Here is a 16,158-nt window from a genome sequence, read left to right on the forward strand (position 1 = left end):
CCCCCAATTTCAACTTCGAAGCCAACGTGGACGACGGCTCGTGCGAGGGAGCGCCCACCAATTTTACCTTCGGGGGAGTTTTCCAAAACTGCACGGAGCTGAGCTCGGACGCTGGAGGTCTCTGCCAAGCCTTAGAGCAGAAGAACCCGCTGACCGGCGGCTATTCCTGCCCGGCGCCCTACCAAGCGGTCAAGCTGCGGACCGAGGAGAAGGAGGAAGGCTACAGCCATTACGAGTGCAGCCGACACTGCCATGGCTGCTGGCTCCTCTTCGAGTGCTGCCAAGACGTCTGCGGAGAAGTCTACAGGATCCGGAAATCCCGTTTCAACGCCTTCTGGTGCGTCGCCGCCAAGGATCCAGTCCCGGAGGATTCTGGATACCTCTTCGGCGGACTATACGGCTCTTCCTCCCAGAACCCCCTCACCAAAACCAGCTCCTGCCCCTTTGGGTTTGTCACGCTCAAACTCCTGGATGGCCTCCGGGTGTGCGTCAGCGATGACTACGAACAGGCGGCCCGCAACTCGGTCCCGTTCGGCGGGCTCTTCAGCTGCGAAGTCGGAAACCCCTTATCCGAGGGCTCCCGTCAGAGCTGCCCGAAAGGTTTCAGCCAACACCTGGCGGCGATCAGCGACGGCTGTCAGGTCCTCTACTGCGTCCGGTCCGGGGAGTTCACCGGGGGTCAGTTACTGCCTGTCCGGTTGCCCCCTTTCATCCGCAAGCCTCTGGTTAGCTACGGCTCCACCAACACCGTCATAGTCATGAGCGAGGGAGAAATGTCATGGATCAAGGACGCCAAGAGCCAGATGTGGAAAATAGCCAAGCCGGAAGACTTGCAGCGGATGACCAAGCTGCTGGACGGGCAAAGGGAGGGTTTGTCTGGGGGAGCTGTGTTCGGGGTGGTCTTTGGAGTGTTGGTTTCGGCAGCGCTTGTGGTGGGCTTGGCAGTCTACGGGATCAAGCGAAGGCGTAGTCGGGGTTACGGGGAAATTAGGGAGACCAGCGACGGGGAGAGAAGTGAGCGGGCTGTGGGAGGGGAGAGTGAAACCCAAATGGAAAACGAAACCGGTTCCTCCGATCCGAGTCGGATGCTCCTGGCTTAATACCAGTGACTCAGGTTTCAGAAAGGCAATGCGGGTGGTCGAAGCTCTCATAATCATTCCTGAAATCTGACCAACCGCTTATAATACAGCCGCGTGCAAATGTATCAGAACACCTCCAGATGTGTCATCGATATCCTTTATATACCCGCCTGCATGAAAACACCTCAGGGTGTGAGAATTTCAATCTCCGCTCAGTAATCAGCGATATAGAAACAACAGGTGCTTGTGTGCGAAAATGTCAGACCGCTCTGTGCTTTAATCAGGCGTCTTAAACAACTTCTAAAAAGTCTCCTGCGTTTGACCGCGTGTGGCTCTGTGTTCCTTTTCTCTGACTGTTTGAAAGGTATTGCACTTGTGGCATATTAAAGTCATCAAATAAATGGGAGAATCGCTAATCTGCCTGACAATTTTCCAGTTCCAGTGGTTTTGATTTTACACGCACAGTAAATCAAAACTACAGAAGCAATGGGGTGTTCGAATACATGTGCACACGGCTGTCGGTCTCAAACATGCGGTTTTGAAAGACCTTTTTCTTTATTAACATCATAAGCTTGCCATAATAACTAAAACCTCTCTAATTTGCCAAGCATCACGAATAGACTTAACTTAATATCAGTATGAACTTAGCCTTACACTAATAAAGGATTAGCACTAGAATCTTATAACCTTTAATGTATCACAGTTAGGGAACTGCAACACTGGTGAAGGCATTGATTGGAACTATTATTAGTTATTTTTAATTAACGAATCATTTAGCAGACGCTTTTCTCCTAAGCAACTTACAGAGACTAGGAGGGTGAACTCTGCATCATCAACAACTGCTGCTGCTGCAGAGTCACTTCCAATAGGAGCTCGTTTGTTTGACATCTCATCTGAAGGACGGAGCACAAATTATACTTATGAAGGAATCAGCTGAAATGTTTCACTTTTGTCAAGAAGTGTCCACTTCTCTCTGTCTACTCAGTCTGTCTCCACTTCCATACTGTGTGTTCTCAGGTCCTGGTTTCCTAGCTGCTCTTCAAGTGTTGTTTTGGGTTGACTGTGTCGAATCCTTTTAAGAGTTTAACAGACTTCAATCCTCTATCTCCCTGATTCTGTCATTTGTACAGCTGTTCTGCTATAAAAAAATAATAATAAATGACTTTTAACTGCTTCTTGTCTTTGTGTTTTAATTCCTCAAAAGTTTATAAAGTGTAACAGAGTGAATTAATCTGCTGTGGAACAAAGCTGACTATTATTATTATTATTATTGTTATTTTTATTATTATTATTGAGTCATTTAACAGACGCTTTTATCCAAAGCTGCTTAGAGAAGGGGGGTGAACCCTGCATCATCAACAACTGCTGCTGCTGCTGCTGCTGCAGAGTCACTTCCAATAGGAGCTCGTTTGTTTGACGTCTCATCCTGAAGGACGGAGCACAAGGAGGTTCAGTGACTTGCTCAGGGTCACACACACACAGGGAGTCAGTGGCTGCTGCAGAGTCACTTCCAATAGGAGCTCGTTTGTTTGACGTCTCGTCCGAAGGACGGAGCACAAGGAGGTTCAGTGACTTGCTCAGGGTCACACACACACAGGGAGTCAGTGGCTGCTGCAGAGTCACTTCCAATAGGAGCTCGTTAAATAGTCTTTAGTACCGTTCAGGGGAACTTAGTAAATCTATGATTACTGTACTGGGGACTTTTCTCTCACTGTGTTCCAATCATTCAAGATCAAATCTTTTGTGGACGTTTCCTCTTTTTCTATTATCAAAGGCTACACTTTGTAAATATGGCTCTTTTGATCTGTGCAGTCAGGTTAGTGACCTTGTATTTATCCCCACCTCCCAGGCTTCAAAAACAAACGAGAGAGAAATCGCTCTTATCACAGATCTCTTTAAAAAGGTTTAAGGATAAAAAATACAACCTTGCACTTCTACATCGATCCGACAGGTGGCAGCAAAACACCGGCAAATATTTTAACGAGCCGGCCCGTCTGACAAGTACAGTGACACGCCCAAAAATGTGACGTCCTTTTTAGGAACGCAGAACGGATTGTAGGGGGCGGGGCTTCCATCGCCCAGTTTCTCACCATCGGGCCCCATTTGTTCGCTAAATATATCCTGGCGCCCCTGAATAGATACAGGGGAGCGTTTCTTTAATTTTTTCAAATTCAGATTTATTTATTTTTTTCTGATCCTAAGAAGTTTGTCACGTTTTATTATCCATATCCAAATAGCTTTATTATTATTATTATTATTATTATTATTATTATTATTATTATTATTATTATTATTATTAGTATTAGTATTATTATTATTATGATGTCACTATCACTATTATCTGCTATATTATTGAATTGTGGTTTGTCACACTTGTACTTTGCTTGAACAAAAGTTATTGTATTTCTTGCTCTTATTGTATTACTTGTATTGTAACACTTGAAATGTATTTGCTTACGATTGTAAGTCGCCCTGGATAAGGGCTAATTATTATTATTATCATTGTCATTATCATTATCATCATCTTTCTTTCTTTTTAACAAACAAATTCATGCCTCGCTGTGGTTGGATGATCTCTGTAAATTCCATTGTCTATAAACACTTTGACATATTTAGTCCTGTTATCTACGATGACAGATTAGCAGTTCAATAGTGCAAGGATAGCGCATCAGCTGAGGATCCAGTGACGAAGTGCTGAGATCAGGAGAGTCCAGTGCAGACCAGGAGGGGGCGATCTGGAGATCTACAAGCGCGGTCTAAACAGAGGGGTCTTGAGGAGGCGGGGAGAGGCGACAGAGAATTTATAGGCGGTGGTGCAATGTACAAAAATCGGAAAAAAATTGTTTATATTTTTTGGATGTACACACGTTATTTTTAAAACACATAATGTATGTTAAAACGTTCAAATGAAAAAAACGTCCTGAAATAAATTAAATTAAACGACAGCACCTCGCTCCCTATCCGAGGACAATCCGGATCAATCACTGGAAATACTCAAATATCAACAGAATGAAGACTCGCTGTTTTAATAATTATTAGCGCTGGTTATTCCTGGGAGTTGCCAGCGTCTTCAATACAAAGGAGCTCCTGAAACCAGCCAGCATTAATACTTTTGTTCACATATTGTTTAACCCGGCTACCTTTTCACTAGAATTATAAGACATGACATGTTGAAATGGTTCAGTCTATCTTTTGCGAGACAAGGAAGAGGTGACGAGAAGTGCACGGTTCAGATTTCAGCAGCAGGATAGAAGTTCACAGTTTTTGTAATTAAAAAAAAAAATCTTGTTTTCCTGAATTTGGATCCGTCTATCTATCCATCTATCTGTTGAATCATCAATGGTTTTATGAAATTTTAGGATAACTGTTAGAATAAGCTCGGGTGCCTCTGTATTACTATTAACATACCCAACAAACTACTGGCTTTCCTCATCACCGCGCAATCAAAAAAGAAATCTCTTACTTTGCAGTCTCGCTCTGTATTCCCAGTCGCAGTAACGCTCTGTGCCAAAAAAAAAACACTTTCAATCTCTCTCTCTCGATTACACTTTTGTTTTCCATTACATTTTAGTTTCGTTTCCCTCAATGCAGCCCTTTCCTTATCGAAAGGCCGCATGACAAACAAATTTTCTTCTTTCAACTTAACAGCGTTGCCAAGCGCTCGCGCAGCCAGTTCACTCACTTCAGAGCCATGCACCCGTGCGCGTTCACCTCGCTGCTGCTGCTAATCAGCGCAGCTCAAAGCCAAAACGCTGCATTCAAATCCATTAGTGGGTTTCTGGAGTGCAAGAAAGCGCTCAATGTATCCGCCTTGGAGGTCCTGCCGGGGGGCGGTTGGGACAACCTGCGCAACGTTGACATGGGCCGGGTGATGAATTTTAACTACTCCCAGTGCCAAACCACAGAGGACGGGGTCTATCTGATACCGGACGAGGTGTCTGCGGTCCCGGAGAAGCAGAGCAAAGTGGAGAGCAGCTCCGAGATCATTGAGAGCTGGCTGGACCACAGAAGCTCCGTGGCGCATTCGGTTAACGCGGAGGCCTCTTACTTATCGTGGGTGAACGGGAAATTCTCCACGGAGAATCAAAGGGTGAAGACGCACCAAGTGCAGGACAGAGCGGTGACCGCGAGGGTGCAGGTGAGCGAGACAGCAGATTATTTTAGGGTGTTAATGTCCATATACAAGAAAAAAAAGTCATGTATGTAAAAATGGAGGTAATTGATTTAAAAAAAAAAAACTATTATACCGGGACGTTTCGATTACAAGTCCTTCTGCTGGACAGAAAAAGCTGTATTTATCATATAATTTATATATATATATATATATCTCCCTGAATAATGCATGCAGACCAACCAGTACTTTATTATAATAATAATTATAATTTCTGAACTTCCCTTTAAAGTTGTCGTGCTGATCTGTCATATTCGCTAAGTCACTTCACCTCCTTGTGCTCCGTCCTGCGTACCTCTGTAAAGGGCTTTTTGATGGTGGTCCACTGTGAAAGGCGCTATATAAAAAGAATGATTATTAATTATTATTATTATTATTATTATTATTATTATTATTATTATTATTATTATTATTATTATTATTATTTTTACTATTATTATTATTATTATTATTATTATTATTATTATTATTATTATTATTATTATTATTATTAATTCTTTGTAAGGGCGACTTACAATTGTTACAAAATACCACCAAATGATCCCATTATAAAATATCACATTACAGAATATCACCTTATAGATCAGAGGTTCTAAAGTCCAGTAAAATCAGTAGCAGATAAGATCACATTCAAATAAGATCAAACTAAAGCACACAGTAAATAATTACATAGAAGGGTGAGTTCAACTGAGAGCAATTAAACGTACAATACCTTTAATAAGCAACTATGTTTGTTTTTATTTAACTCAAAAACTGGGTATCTTTATTGTAAAATAAAAATATTCACATAAGGCATTTTTTTGTTGTCGTTCTACTTTTAAAACTTTAACATCCCTAAGATTATAGGCCTTATCAAGCACAAATGTGTCACTCTGGGTCACAATTGTGATAAATGAACATTTTGTTTCCTTCAGTGCGTGATTCATGTGCTCAAATATAGTTCAGCTAATGGTGTATGGGGTCAATTGTAACACGTGTTACAACTGGCCCCAACCCAGGGGGCCATTACTAAACCTCATGTTCCAACAAGAAACAACAAAACGAAGAGCAATCAATTGTGTCAATTATAAGTACAGAGATCAGGGATGAGAATGTGAAAAGCCTGGATCCATAAACTGGATAACATAGGGGTGTATCACAAAAAGAAATCTCAGGGCTTTGGCACAGACAGATCCTCTTCCACAGGAGACAGAGACCTGAACTGAGCATGTGGCAAGCTTACAAACAGGAAATTAAACCTGTAGTGGAGTGAGAGTATACATCGTTTGACTTCAGAGCCAGAGTGACAAACAACTGGAAGAATAAAGATGAATATTCTTCAGATTGCCTGGCTCCCTGTTTTGTTTGCTAACTACCATCTGTTGGCAGTTAAGGTAGATTGAGTTTAATAGACACACCTGAGCTTGTTACCTAGACACACTGCGGGCTGATCAAGCTGGTAGTAAAACCTGGACTGGGTGACACTGCTGTGCAATAGGAGTCTGATTACCAGCCCTGCAATGTAATTCCAGTCCAGTCTAGTAATATTAAACTGCAGTTACAATGTAATTCCAGTCCAGTCTAGTCTAGTGATATTAAACTGCAGTTACAATGTAATTCCAGTCCAGTCTAGTCTAGTGATATTAAACTGCAGTTACTATGTAATTCCAGTCCAGTCCAGTCTAGTGATATTAAACTGCAGTTACAATGTAATTCCAGTCCAGTCTAGTGATATTAAACTGCAGTTACAATGTAATTCCAGTCCAGTCTAGTGATATTAAACTGCAGTTACAATGTAATTCCAGTCCAGTCTAGTGATATTAAACTGCAGTTACAATGTAATTCCAGTCCAGTCTAGTCTAGTGATATTAAACTGCAGTTACAATGTAATTCCAGTCCAGTCTAGTGATATTAAACTGCAGTTACAATGTAATTCCAGTCTAGTCTAGTGATATTAAACTGCAGTTACAATGTAATTCCAGTCCAGTCTAGTGATATTAAACTGCAGTTACAATGTAATTCCAGTCCAGTCTAGTGATATTAAACTGCAGTTACAATGTAATTCCAGTCCAGTCTAGTGATATTAAACTGCAGTTACAATGTAATTCCAGTCCAGTCTAGTCTAGTGATATTAAACTGCAGTTACAATGTAATTCCAGTCCAGTCTAGTGATATTAAACTGCAGTTACAATGTAATTCCAGTCTAGTCTAGTGATATTAAACTGCAGTTACAATGTAATTCCAGTCCAGTCCAGTCTAGTGATATTAAACTGCAGTTACAATGCAGGGATGGAAATAAGATTCCCGTTGCACAGCAGTGTGATCCAGTCCTGGTTTCACTAGGAGTTTAATAATAACACCCACCTGAGCTTGTTAGCTATGAGGCAACGTGGTCCAAAGTCCAGTTCAAATCCCAAGCTTGTAGCAAAATCTGAAATGGGTGAAACTGCTGTTATGAATGGCTATGAAAAGAGATTTTATATATATCTTTATCTATATCTATATCTATATCTATGTCTATATATATATATATATATATATATATATATATATATATATATATATATATATATATATATATATATATACACAGAGACACACACACACACACACAGTGATGTAATTTAAAAAGTGAGTATCAATGTTTCTTAAGACTCAATTTCTTTAATAAAGGTTTATTTTAATGTATGCAGGGAATCATTCTCGGATCCAAAGAAAGATTCAAAGTTTATAAAGTTTACAGGACATTAAATACCCCATTGTACAGGGTGTTTCCACTCCGCTATTACTGGCACTTAACCACTAGTAGCGGCCAGGACAGAGTACCATGGATACGCCTCTTTCTAAGTACTGTGTGTGTAATGTTTTTGTGTCGTGTGCAAAAGATGTGACTCGTGTCATGTGCCGAGGTAGCCTTGGAAATTGCTTATCGGCATAAAATTACTGTTTTCCAGCTTGTTCTTCTTAGGGCGTTAGCTCGCTATTGTCATGTTATCGTGGTTGTTTCAGTTTCCTCAGCCAGCATCCATCACTTGTAAGAGAAGTTGCCATTAGCTCGACGCCAAAACGTGTGGATTGGGCTATTTTCCTGTTTTTTCCTCAAGAATATGCAGGTTGCCGTCAATTATTGCCTGCTTGCAATAAATGCTGGGCAAGTAAGCTGTCTGTGACTCTAGACCTTATCATTTGTCAGCAGTGCGTGCAATTTTGGAACTAGCAGTATGCTATCTACCATGTTAGTCGCTTTTCAGAAAAAAAAAGATTGTAGCTCTGCCAGTCGACAGGCTTAGCAATCTGCTACGCAATACTTATTTAAAATTCATATTCTACAACATACAGTATATATATATATATATATATATATATATATATATATATATATATATATATATATATATATATATATATATATATAGTAGTCTGAAACATCCAGATATATACATTTTTCTTAATGAATTAACATTTCTGTGTACCCGCATTATCTTTTTCCTAGCTATAGCACCAATCCGTGATAACAAAAGCAATTTAACAAAACTCAAGCTTGCCGAGGCAGTGGCTGCTTTTAAAAAACACACACACACAAAAAGAACGTTGGTGCTGAAAAAAAAAACCCTTTTAATATATTTAAACAAATGCAACTCGCAGGTTGTTTCTGTTGTGAAGCATTTATGTATACAGTCAGAACTCACATATCCAGCCCTATAAAATTTTGACTTCAGTGACGGTTAAACAGGAGCGACGCATATCTGATTATATCTCATTTTAGCCCGTTCCAACCCTTGTATCTTTTTTTTGTCTCCTGCAAAACGGACAATATCAAAAATATATAGCTGAAAGGTTTTAAAATAAGTAGGCTTCCATTTAGATGGACTAGATTGGTTTTGTTGGTACAATACTATATTTTAAACAGTAGTAGCATTTTAATTCAGAATGATTCATTGCCAGAAATAAACAGATGACACGTTAACTGTAATACAGAACATACTTTTAAATCCGGTACGTGTTGTAGCGGTATGTAAAATCTCCCATGAACGACCTAACAGCCAAATCTAAATTATATTCATGCACAGAAGTGCATAAAACGTAAAATAAAACCGTATCCAAAGTCAGTATTCAAAATTGCAGAATATAGCGCTGGATAAGGCCCTGTCACAGTTCACTTGCAAATGAAAATGCACAAAAGGAAAAAATGCATCACGGTATCTAGAACTGGGAGGCTGTGTGGTCCAGTGGTTAAAGAAAAGGGCTTGTAACCAGGAGGTCCCCGGTTCAAATCCCACCTCAGCCACTGACTCATTGTGTGACCCTGAGCAAGTCACTTCACCTCCTTGTGCTCCGTCTTTCGGGTGAGACGTAGTTGTAAGTGACTCTGCAGCTGATGCATAGTTCACAAACCCTAGTCTCTGTAAGTCACCTTGGATAAAGGTGTCTGCTAAATAAACAAATAATAATAGAACTGTTTAATGATTAACTGTTCCTGTACCATAGCTTGTCTTGTTTGCTTTGTTTTTGCTGCATTTTCGTCAGGTGAAATTGGAGGAAGTGCTGTGTAACTGCACAATGTAAGACAGACTGATTTGGTATTAGAGAGAATTTTTTTAATTCATTCATTTAAACGCGGGCTGTGACGGATATTCAGATAAATTGTAACACTAAAGAGATGGACTTTGTATCAGAAAACTGGTGATGGAGTCGGAAATCAAGTGTGACGGACAAGTGTATTAATTTGTTAAATTATATATATATATATATATATATATATATATATATATATATATATATATATATATATATATATATATATAATGAGGATTTATTTTATTCTTAATACAAGGGTGGTAAAACATGACTGACGTGTATCTGGGTAATGGATATCCGAGTGCTGACTGTACTTCATAATTCAGAAAGAAATTAAAAAAATATTTCTGAAAGTGCCGATCATAGCTTTTAGAAGAGATGCAGATTTGGCTGACATTTTAATACACAGGAAACAAAGGGATACATTAAGAGCCACTGAAACCTGTAAAAGCACATGTAAAGGGTGCAAATATATTGGTAAAGATAAAAGTGAAAATCGCAAATAAAGAAAATCAATATTCAGTTGTAAAAAATCTGGCAACTGTGTATATGGTATATTTTGCATAAAATGTAATAAAATGAACTGATATTTCAGCACTTTACTAGGAACAGACTCACCGTGGAAAAAATAAAATTAGATAATGCCTAGTATAGAAGAATAAAAGACCTGCTTTAATTACATGAGTAAGAGGACCTATTAAAAGTGCATTGGGGTTTCAGACAGCAGCACACCCCAAACAGTTGAAGCTATTTTTCAGTCGGGTATTCTGAATATCTTTGAGTTGATACTCCTAGGCAGGTTCTTATTGTGAACAATGTTTCTCTTCCAAAGGCGATTGCTTGATCGTATCTTTCAGAGGTTGAAGCAAACTGCCCAAAATCGTACAATGTTACCTACAGCAGTTGGAAATGTTTGTTTAACCCTTTTATACACTGTATAACAGCATCAACTCAAAATAAAAAAAACAACTCTAACACTCTCCTTCTTCTCCCCGGAGCAGGTCAAAAACTTCATGTACAGTGTGAAGGCCAACCCGGATTTCACCTTCGATCCCCGCTTCAAGGAACAAGTACAGGACATCGCCAACGCCCTGGAGAACAACCAGACAAGGATGGCAAGCTATCTGTCCGAAATGCTGGTGCTCAACTATGGGACACACGTCCTGACCTCAGTGGACGCCGGGGCCAGCCTCGTCCAGGAAGACTATCTTCAATCCTCCTTCGTCACCGACGCCTTCGGAAGAAAGTCCTCCATCGCGGCTTCGGCCGGGGTCAACTTTTTCAACAAGGTCAACATCGGGGTGGGAGGTTCCAGCGGTCCAGAGGACAACTTTACCCAGCAGTACGTGGGCAACACCACCTATTCCCTGACGGAAAGCCACGGAGGAGTCCCGTTCTACCCGGGCATCACCCTCCAGAAGTGGCAAGAAAATATCGGCAACAACCTGGTGGCCATCGACCGCTCCGGGCTGCCTCTGCACTTCTTTCTCACCCGGGAGACCCTGCCTGGCCTCCCCGAACCGACCATCCGCAAGCTCTCGAAAACCATCGACCGAACCATCCGGACCTACTACCTGATCAACACCCGTCCCGGCTGCGTCCGTCTGGACTCCCCCAATTTCAACTTCGAAGCCAATGTGGATGACGGCTCGTGCGAGGGAGCGCCCACCAATTTTACCTTCGGGGGAGTTTTCCAAAACTGCACGGAGCTGAGCTCGGACGCTGGAGGTCTCTGCCAAGCCTTAGAGCAGAAGAACCCGCTGACCGGCGGCTATTCCTGCCCGGCGCCCTACCAAGCGGTCAAGCTGCGGACCGAGGAGAAGGAGGAAGGCTACAACCGCTACGAGTGCAGCCGACGCTGCCACGGCTGCTGGCTCTTCTTCAAGTGCTGCAAAGACGTCTGCGGAGACGCCTACAGGATCCGGAAAGCCCGTTTCGACGCCTTCTGGTGCGTTGCCGCCAAGGATCCAGTCCCGGCGGATTCCGGATACCTCTTCGGCGGACTCTACGGCTCTTCCTCCCAGAACCCCCTCACCAAAACCCGCTCCTGCCCCTTCGGGTTCGTCCCGCTCAAACTCCTGGATGACCTCCGGGTGTGTGTCAGCGATGACTACGAACAGGCGGCCCGCAACTCGGTCCCGTTCGGCGGGCTCTTCAGCTGCGAAGCCGGAAACCCCTTATCCGAGGGCTCCCGTCAGAGCTGCCCGAAAGGTTTCAGCCAACACCTGGCGGCGATCAGCGACGGCTGTCAGGTCCTCTACTGCGTCCGGTCCGGGGAGTTCACCGGGGGTCAGTTGCCGCCTGTCCGGTTGCCCCCTTTCATCCGCAAGCCTCTGGTTAGCTACGACTCCACCAACACCGTCATGGTCATGAGCGAGGGAGAAATGTCATGGATCAAGGACGCCAAGAGCCAGATGTGGAAACTGGCCAAGCCGGAAGACTTGCAACGGATGACCAAGCTGCTGGACGCGCAAAGGGAGGGTTTGTCTGGGGGAGCTGTGTTCGGGGTGGTCTTTGGAGTGCTGGTTTCGGCAGCGCTTGTGGTGGGCTTGGTCGTCTACGGGATCAATCGAAGGCGTATTCAGGGTTACGGGGAATTTAGGGAGACCAGCGACGGGGAGAGAAGTGAGCGGGCTGTGGGAGGGGAGAGTGAAACCCAAATGGAAAACGAAACCGGTTCCTCCGATACAAGTCAGATGCTCCTGGCTTAATACCAGCGACTCAGGTTTCAGAAAGGTAATGCGGGTGGTCGAAGTTCTCATAATCATTCCTGAAATCTGACCAATCACTTATAATACAGCCGCGTGCAAATGTATCAGAACACCTCCAGACGTGTCATCGATATCCTTTATATACCCACCTGCATGAAAACACCTCAGGGTGTGAGAATTTCAATCTCCGCTCAGTAATCAGCGATATAGAAACAACAGGTGCTTGTGTGCGAAAATGTCAGACCGCTCTGTGCTTTAATCAGGCGTCTTAAACAACTTCTAAAAAGTCTCCTGCGTTTGACAGCATGTGGCTCTGTGTTCCTTTTCTCTGACTGTTTGAAAGGAATTGCACTTGTGGCATATTAAAGTCATCAAATAAATGGGAGAATCGCTAATCTGCCTGACAATTTTCCAGTTCCAGTGGTTTTGATTTCACACGCACAGTAAATCAAAACTACAGAAGCAATGGGGTGTTCGAATACATGTGCACACGGCTGTCGGTCTCAAACATGCGGTTTTGAAAGACCTTTTTCTTTATTAACATCATAAGCTTGCCATAATAACTAAAACCTCTCTAATTTGCCAAGCATCACGAATAGACTTAACTTAATATCAGTATGAACTTAGCCTTACACTAATAAAGGATTAGCACTAGAATCTTATAACCTTTAATGTATCACAGTTAGGGAACTGCAACACTGGTGAAGGCATTGATTGGAACTATTATTAGTTATTTTTAATTAACGAATCATTTAGCAGACGCTTTTCTCCTAAGCAACTTACAGAGACTAGGAGGGTGAACTCTGCATCATCAACAACTGCTGCTGCTGCAGAGTCACTTCCAATAGGAGCTCGTTTGTTTGACATCTCATCTGAAGGACGGAGCACAAATTATACTTATGAAGGAATCAGCTGAAATGTTTCACTTTTGTCAAGAAGTGTCCACTTCTCTCTGTCTACTCAGTCTGTCTCCACTTCCATACTGTGTGTTCTCAGGTCCTGGTTTCCTAGCTGCTCTTCAAGTGTTGTTTTGGGTTGACTGTGTCGAATCCTTTTAAGAGTTTAACAGACTTCAATCCTCTATCTCCCTGATTCTGTCATTTGTACAGCTGTTCTGCTATAAAAAATAATAATAAATGACTTTTAACTGCTTCTTGTCTTTGTGTTTTAATTCCTCAAAAGTTTATAAAGTGTAACAGAGTGAATTAATCTGCTGTGAAACAAAGCTGACTATTATTATTATTATTATTGTTATTTTTATTATTATTATTGAGTCATTTAACAGACGCTTTTATCCAAAGCTGCTTAGAGAAGGGGGGTGAACCCTGCATCATCAACAACTGCTGCTGCTGCTGCTGCTGCAGAGTCACTTCCAATAGGAGCTCGTTTGTTTGACGTCTCATCCTGAAGGACGGAGCACAAGGAGGTTCAGTGACTTGCTCAGGGTCACACACACACAGGGAGTCAGTGGCTGCTGCAGAGTCACTTCCAATAGGAGCTCGTTTGTTTGACGTCTCGTCCGAAGGACGGAGCACAAGGAGGTTCAGTGACTTGCTCAGGGTCACACACACACAGGGAGTCAGTGGCTGCTGCAGAGTCACTTCCAATAGGAGCTCGTTAAATAGTCTTTAGTACCGTTCAGGGGAAGTTAGTAAATCTATGATTACTGTACTGGGGACTTTTCTCTCACTGTGTTCCAATCATTCAAGATCAAATCTTTTGTGGACGTTTCCTCTTTTTCTATGATCAAAGGCTACACTTTGTAAATATGGCTCTTTTGATCTGTGCAGTCAGGTTAGTGACCTTGTATTTATCCCCACCTTCCAGGCTTCAAAAACAAACGAGAGAGAAATCGCTCTTATCACAGATCTCTTTAAAAAGGGTTAATGATAAAGAATACAACCTTGCACTTCTACATCGATCCGACAGGTGGCAGCAAAACACCGGCAAATATTTTAACGAGCCGGCCCGTCTGACAAGTACAGTGACACGCCCAAAAATGTGACGTCCTTTTTTAGGAACGCAGAACGGATTGTAGGGGGCGGGGCTTCCATCGCCCAGTTTCTCACCATCGGGCCCCATTTGCTCGCTAAATATATCCTGGCGCCCCTGAATAGATACAGGGGAGCGTTTCTTTAATTTTTTTCAAATTCAGATTTATTTATTTTTTCTGATCCTAAGAATAATAAATAGCTTTATTATTATTATTATTATTATTATTATTATTATTATTATTATTATTATTATTATTATTATTACAACAACGTCAATACAATGTACACGATGACACGAGTACAGGACATATTACACAATCAATGAGAGCGAGCTGTCAGTCACCTTAACTTCATTTCAAGCATCATTAAAAAAACAATAGGCTATTATTATTATTATTATTATTATTATTATTATTATTATTATTATTATATTTTATGTAGCTGACAGACGAGAGGAGGCCCCATTCAGCCCATCTTGCTCGTTTGGTTGTTAGTAGCTTATTGATCCCAGAATCTCATCAAGCAGCTTCTTGAAGGATCCCAGGGTGTCAGCTTCAACAATATTAATAAATAAATTAATTAATGAATATACAGGCACCGTCCTGTTTAATTTCACCGGTTGTGAGAGTTTTTTTCGTTTTACACAAGACAGTGTGAAGGTTTCTTAAAAAGTGACAAGTTTACTCCGGATTGACACAATTATACAAAGATTAGGAGTTTAAAAAAAAAAAAAAAAATCCTTCACCACACCAGGAGATCTCCGCGCTTTGGAGCTGTTAATGGGATTGGACATATTTAAGATCTTTATTAATGAAAATGGGATGATCTCTGTAAATTCCATTGTCTATAAACACTTTGACATATTTAGTCCTCTTGTCTACGATGACAGATTAGCAGTGCAATAGTGCAAGGATAGCGCATCAGCTGAGGATCCAGTGACGAGGTGCTGAGGTCAGGCGAGTCCAGTGCAGAGCAGGAGGGGCGGATCAGGAGATTTACAAGCGCAGTCTAAACGGGGGGGTGTTGAGGGGGCGGGGAGATGCGGAGAGGGTAGGGCAATGTACAAAAAATTTTAAAACAAATAATGTATGTTAAATCATGTCAATTATTTAAAAAAAAAGATGTTTAGCCCTTCTTCATGCTTACACACACGCACACATCTTTACTCGACCCCAAGCAGATGGGGAGGTCGAAGGTGACGGCTTATCAACCAAAAACAAAGGCGGGAAGACGGATATATATTAAAAAAACTCATTTTGTGACAGTATAGACTAGATAAACAAGGGATGAAATGAGACTCTCTATCTCTCTCCTCTCTCCTCTCTGTCCCACCTCTCTCTCTCTCTCTCGTAACAATTTTAAGTCGCCCTGGATAAGGGCGTCTGCTAATAAATAATAATAATAATAATAATAATAATAATAATAATAATAATAACATTTAGCAGAGTGTATTTCTACGAATTATATATATATATATATATATATATATATATATATATATATATATATATATATATATATATATATATATATATATAATTCGGTGTTCTAATTCTGTTCTTTGCAACGTCATTAAAACGGTTTTCTAAAGGGGTGGGGCGCGTGGGGGGGCTGGATTTGAACTGCAAATCCAAACCGCCCTATAC

The 16,158-nt window shown here is 41.6% G+C and overlaps 2 protein-coding genes across 2 annotated transcripts in view; both read left to right on the forward strand.

Annotated features, from left to right (window-relative positions):
* The window catches only part of LOC117966785 (macrophage-expressed gene 1 protein-like), a gene marked incomplete at its 5' end in the record, with an annotated part of 13,977 nt that extends 11,724 nt beyond the window's left edge, over nt 1-2,253 (forward strand). Inside the window, one exon of the mRNA XM_059021683.1 lies at nt 1-2,253. This exon is cut by the window's left edge and continues 610 nt beyond it. Coding sequence (XP_058877666.1) covers nt 1-1,100 — 1,100 coding nt within the window.
* A 1,967-nt stretch (nt 2,254-4,220) lies between these two features.
* Nucleotides 4,221-13,659, forward strand: LOC117966717 (macrophage-expressed gene 1 protein-like). Its single transcript, XM_034913346.2, has 2 exons — nt 4,221-5,217; nt 10,809-13,659. Exons 1-2 carry the CDS (start codon nt 4,771-4,773, stop codon nt 12,516-12,518), a joined length of 2,157 nt encoding a protein of 718 aa, XP_034769237.2. The 5' UTR covers nt 4,221-4,770; the 3' UTR covers nt 12,519-13,659.
* Nucleotides 13,660-16,158: the final 2,499 nt, after the last annotated feature.

This window comes from Acipenser ruthenus, unplaced genomic scaffold (assembly GCF_902713425.1).
Source record: "Acipenser ruthenus unplaced genomic scaffold, fAciRut3.2 maternal haplotype, whole genome shotgun sequence".
Taxonomy (NCBI): Eukaryota; Metazoa; Chordata; class Actinopteri; order Acipenseriformes; family Acipenseridae; genus Acipenser; species Acipenser ruthenus.

Bases quoted from the DNA above. Each gene is read 5' to 3' on its own strand.
- LOC117966717 (XM_034913346.2), top strand. From the start codon at position 4,771: ATGCACCCGTGCGCGTTCACCTCGCTGCTGCTGCTAATCAGCGCAGCT. The intron at 5,218-10,808 runs GTGAGCGAGACA...TCCCCGGAGCAG, and splicing joins CGGTGACCGCGAGGGTGCAG to GTCAAAAACTTCATGTACAG.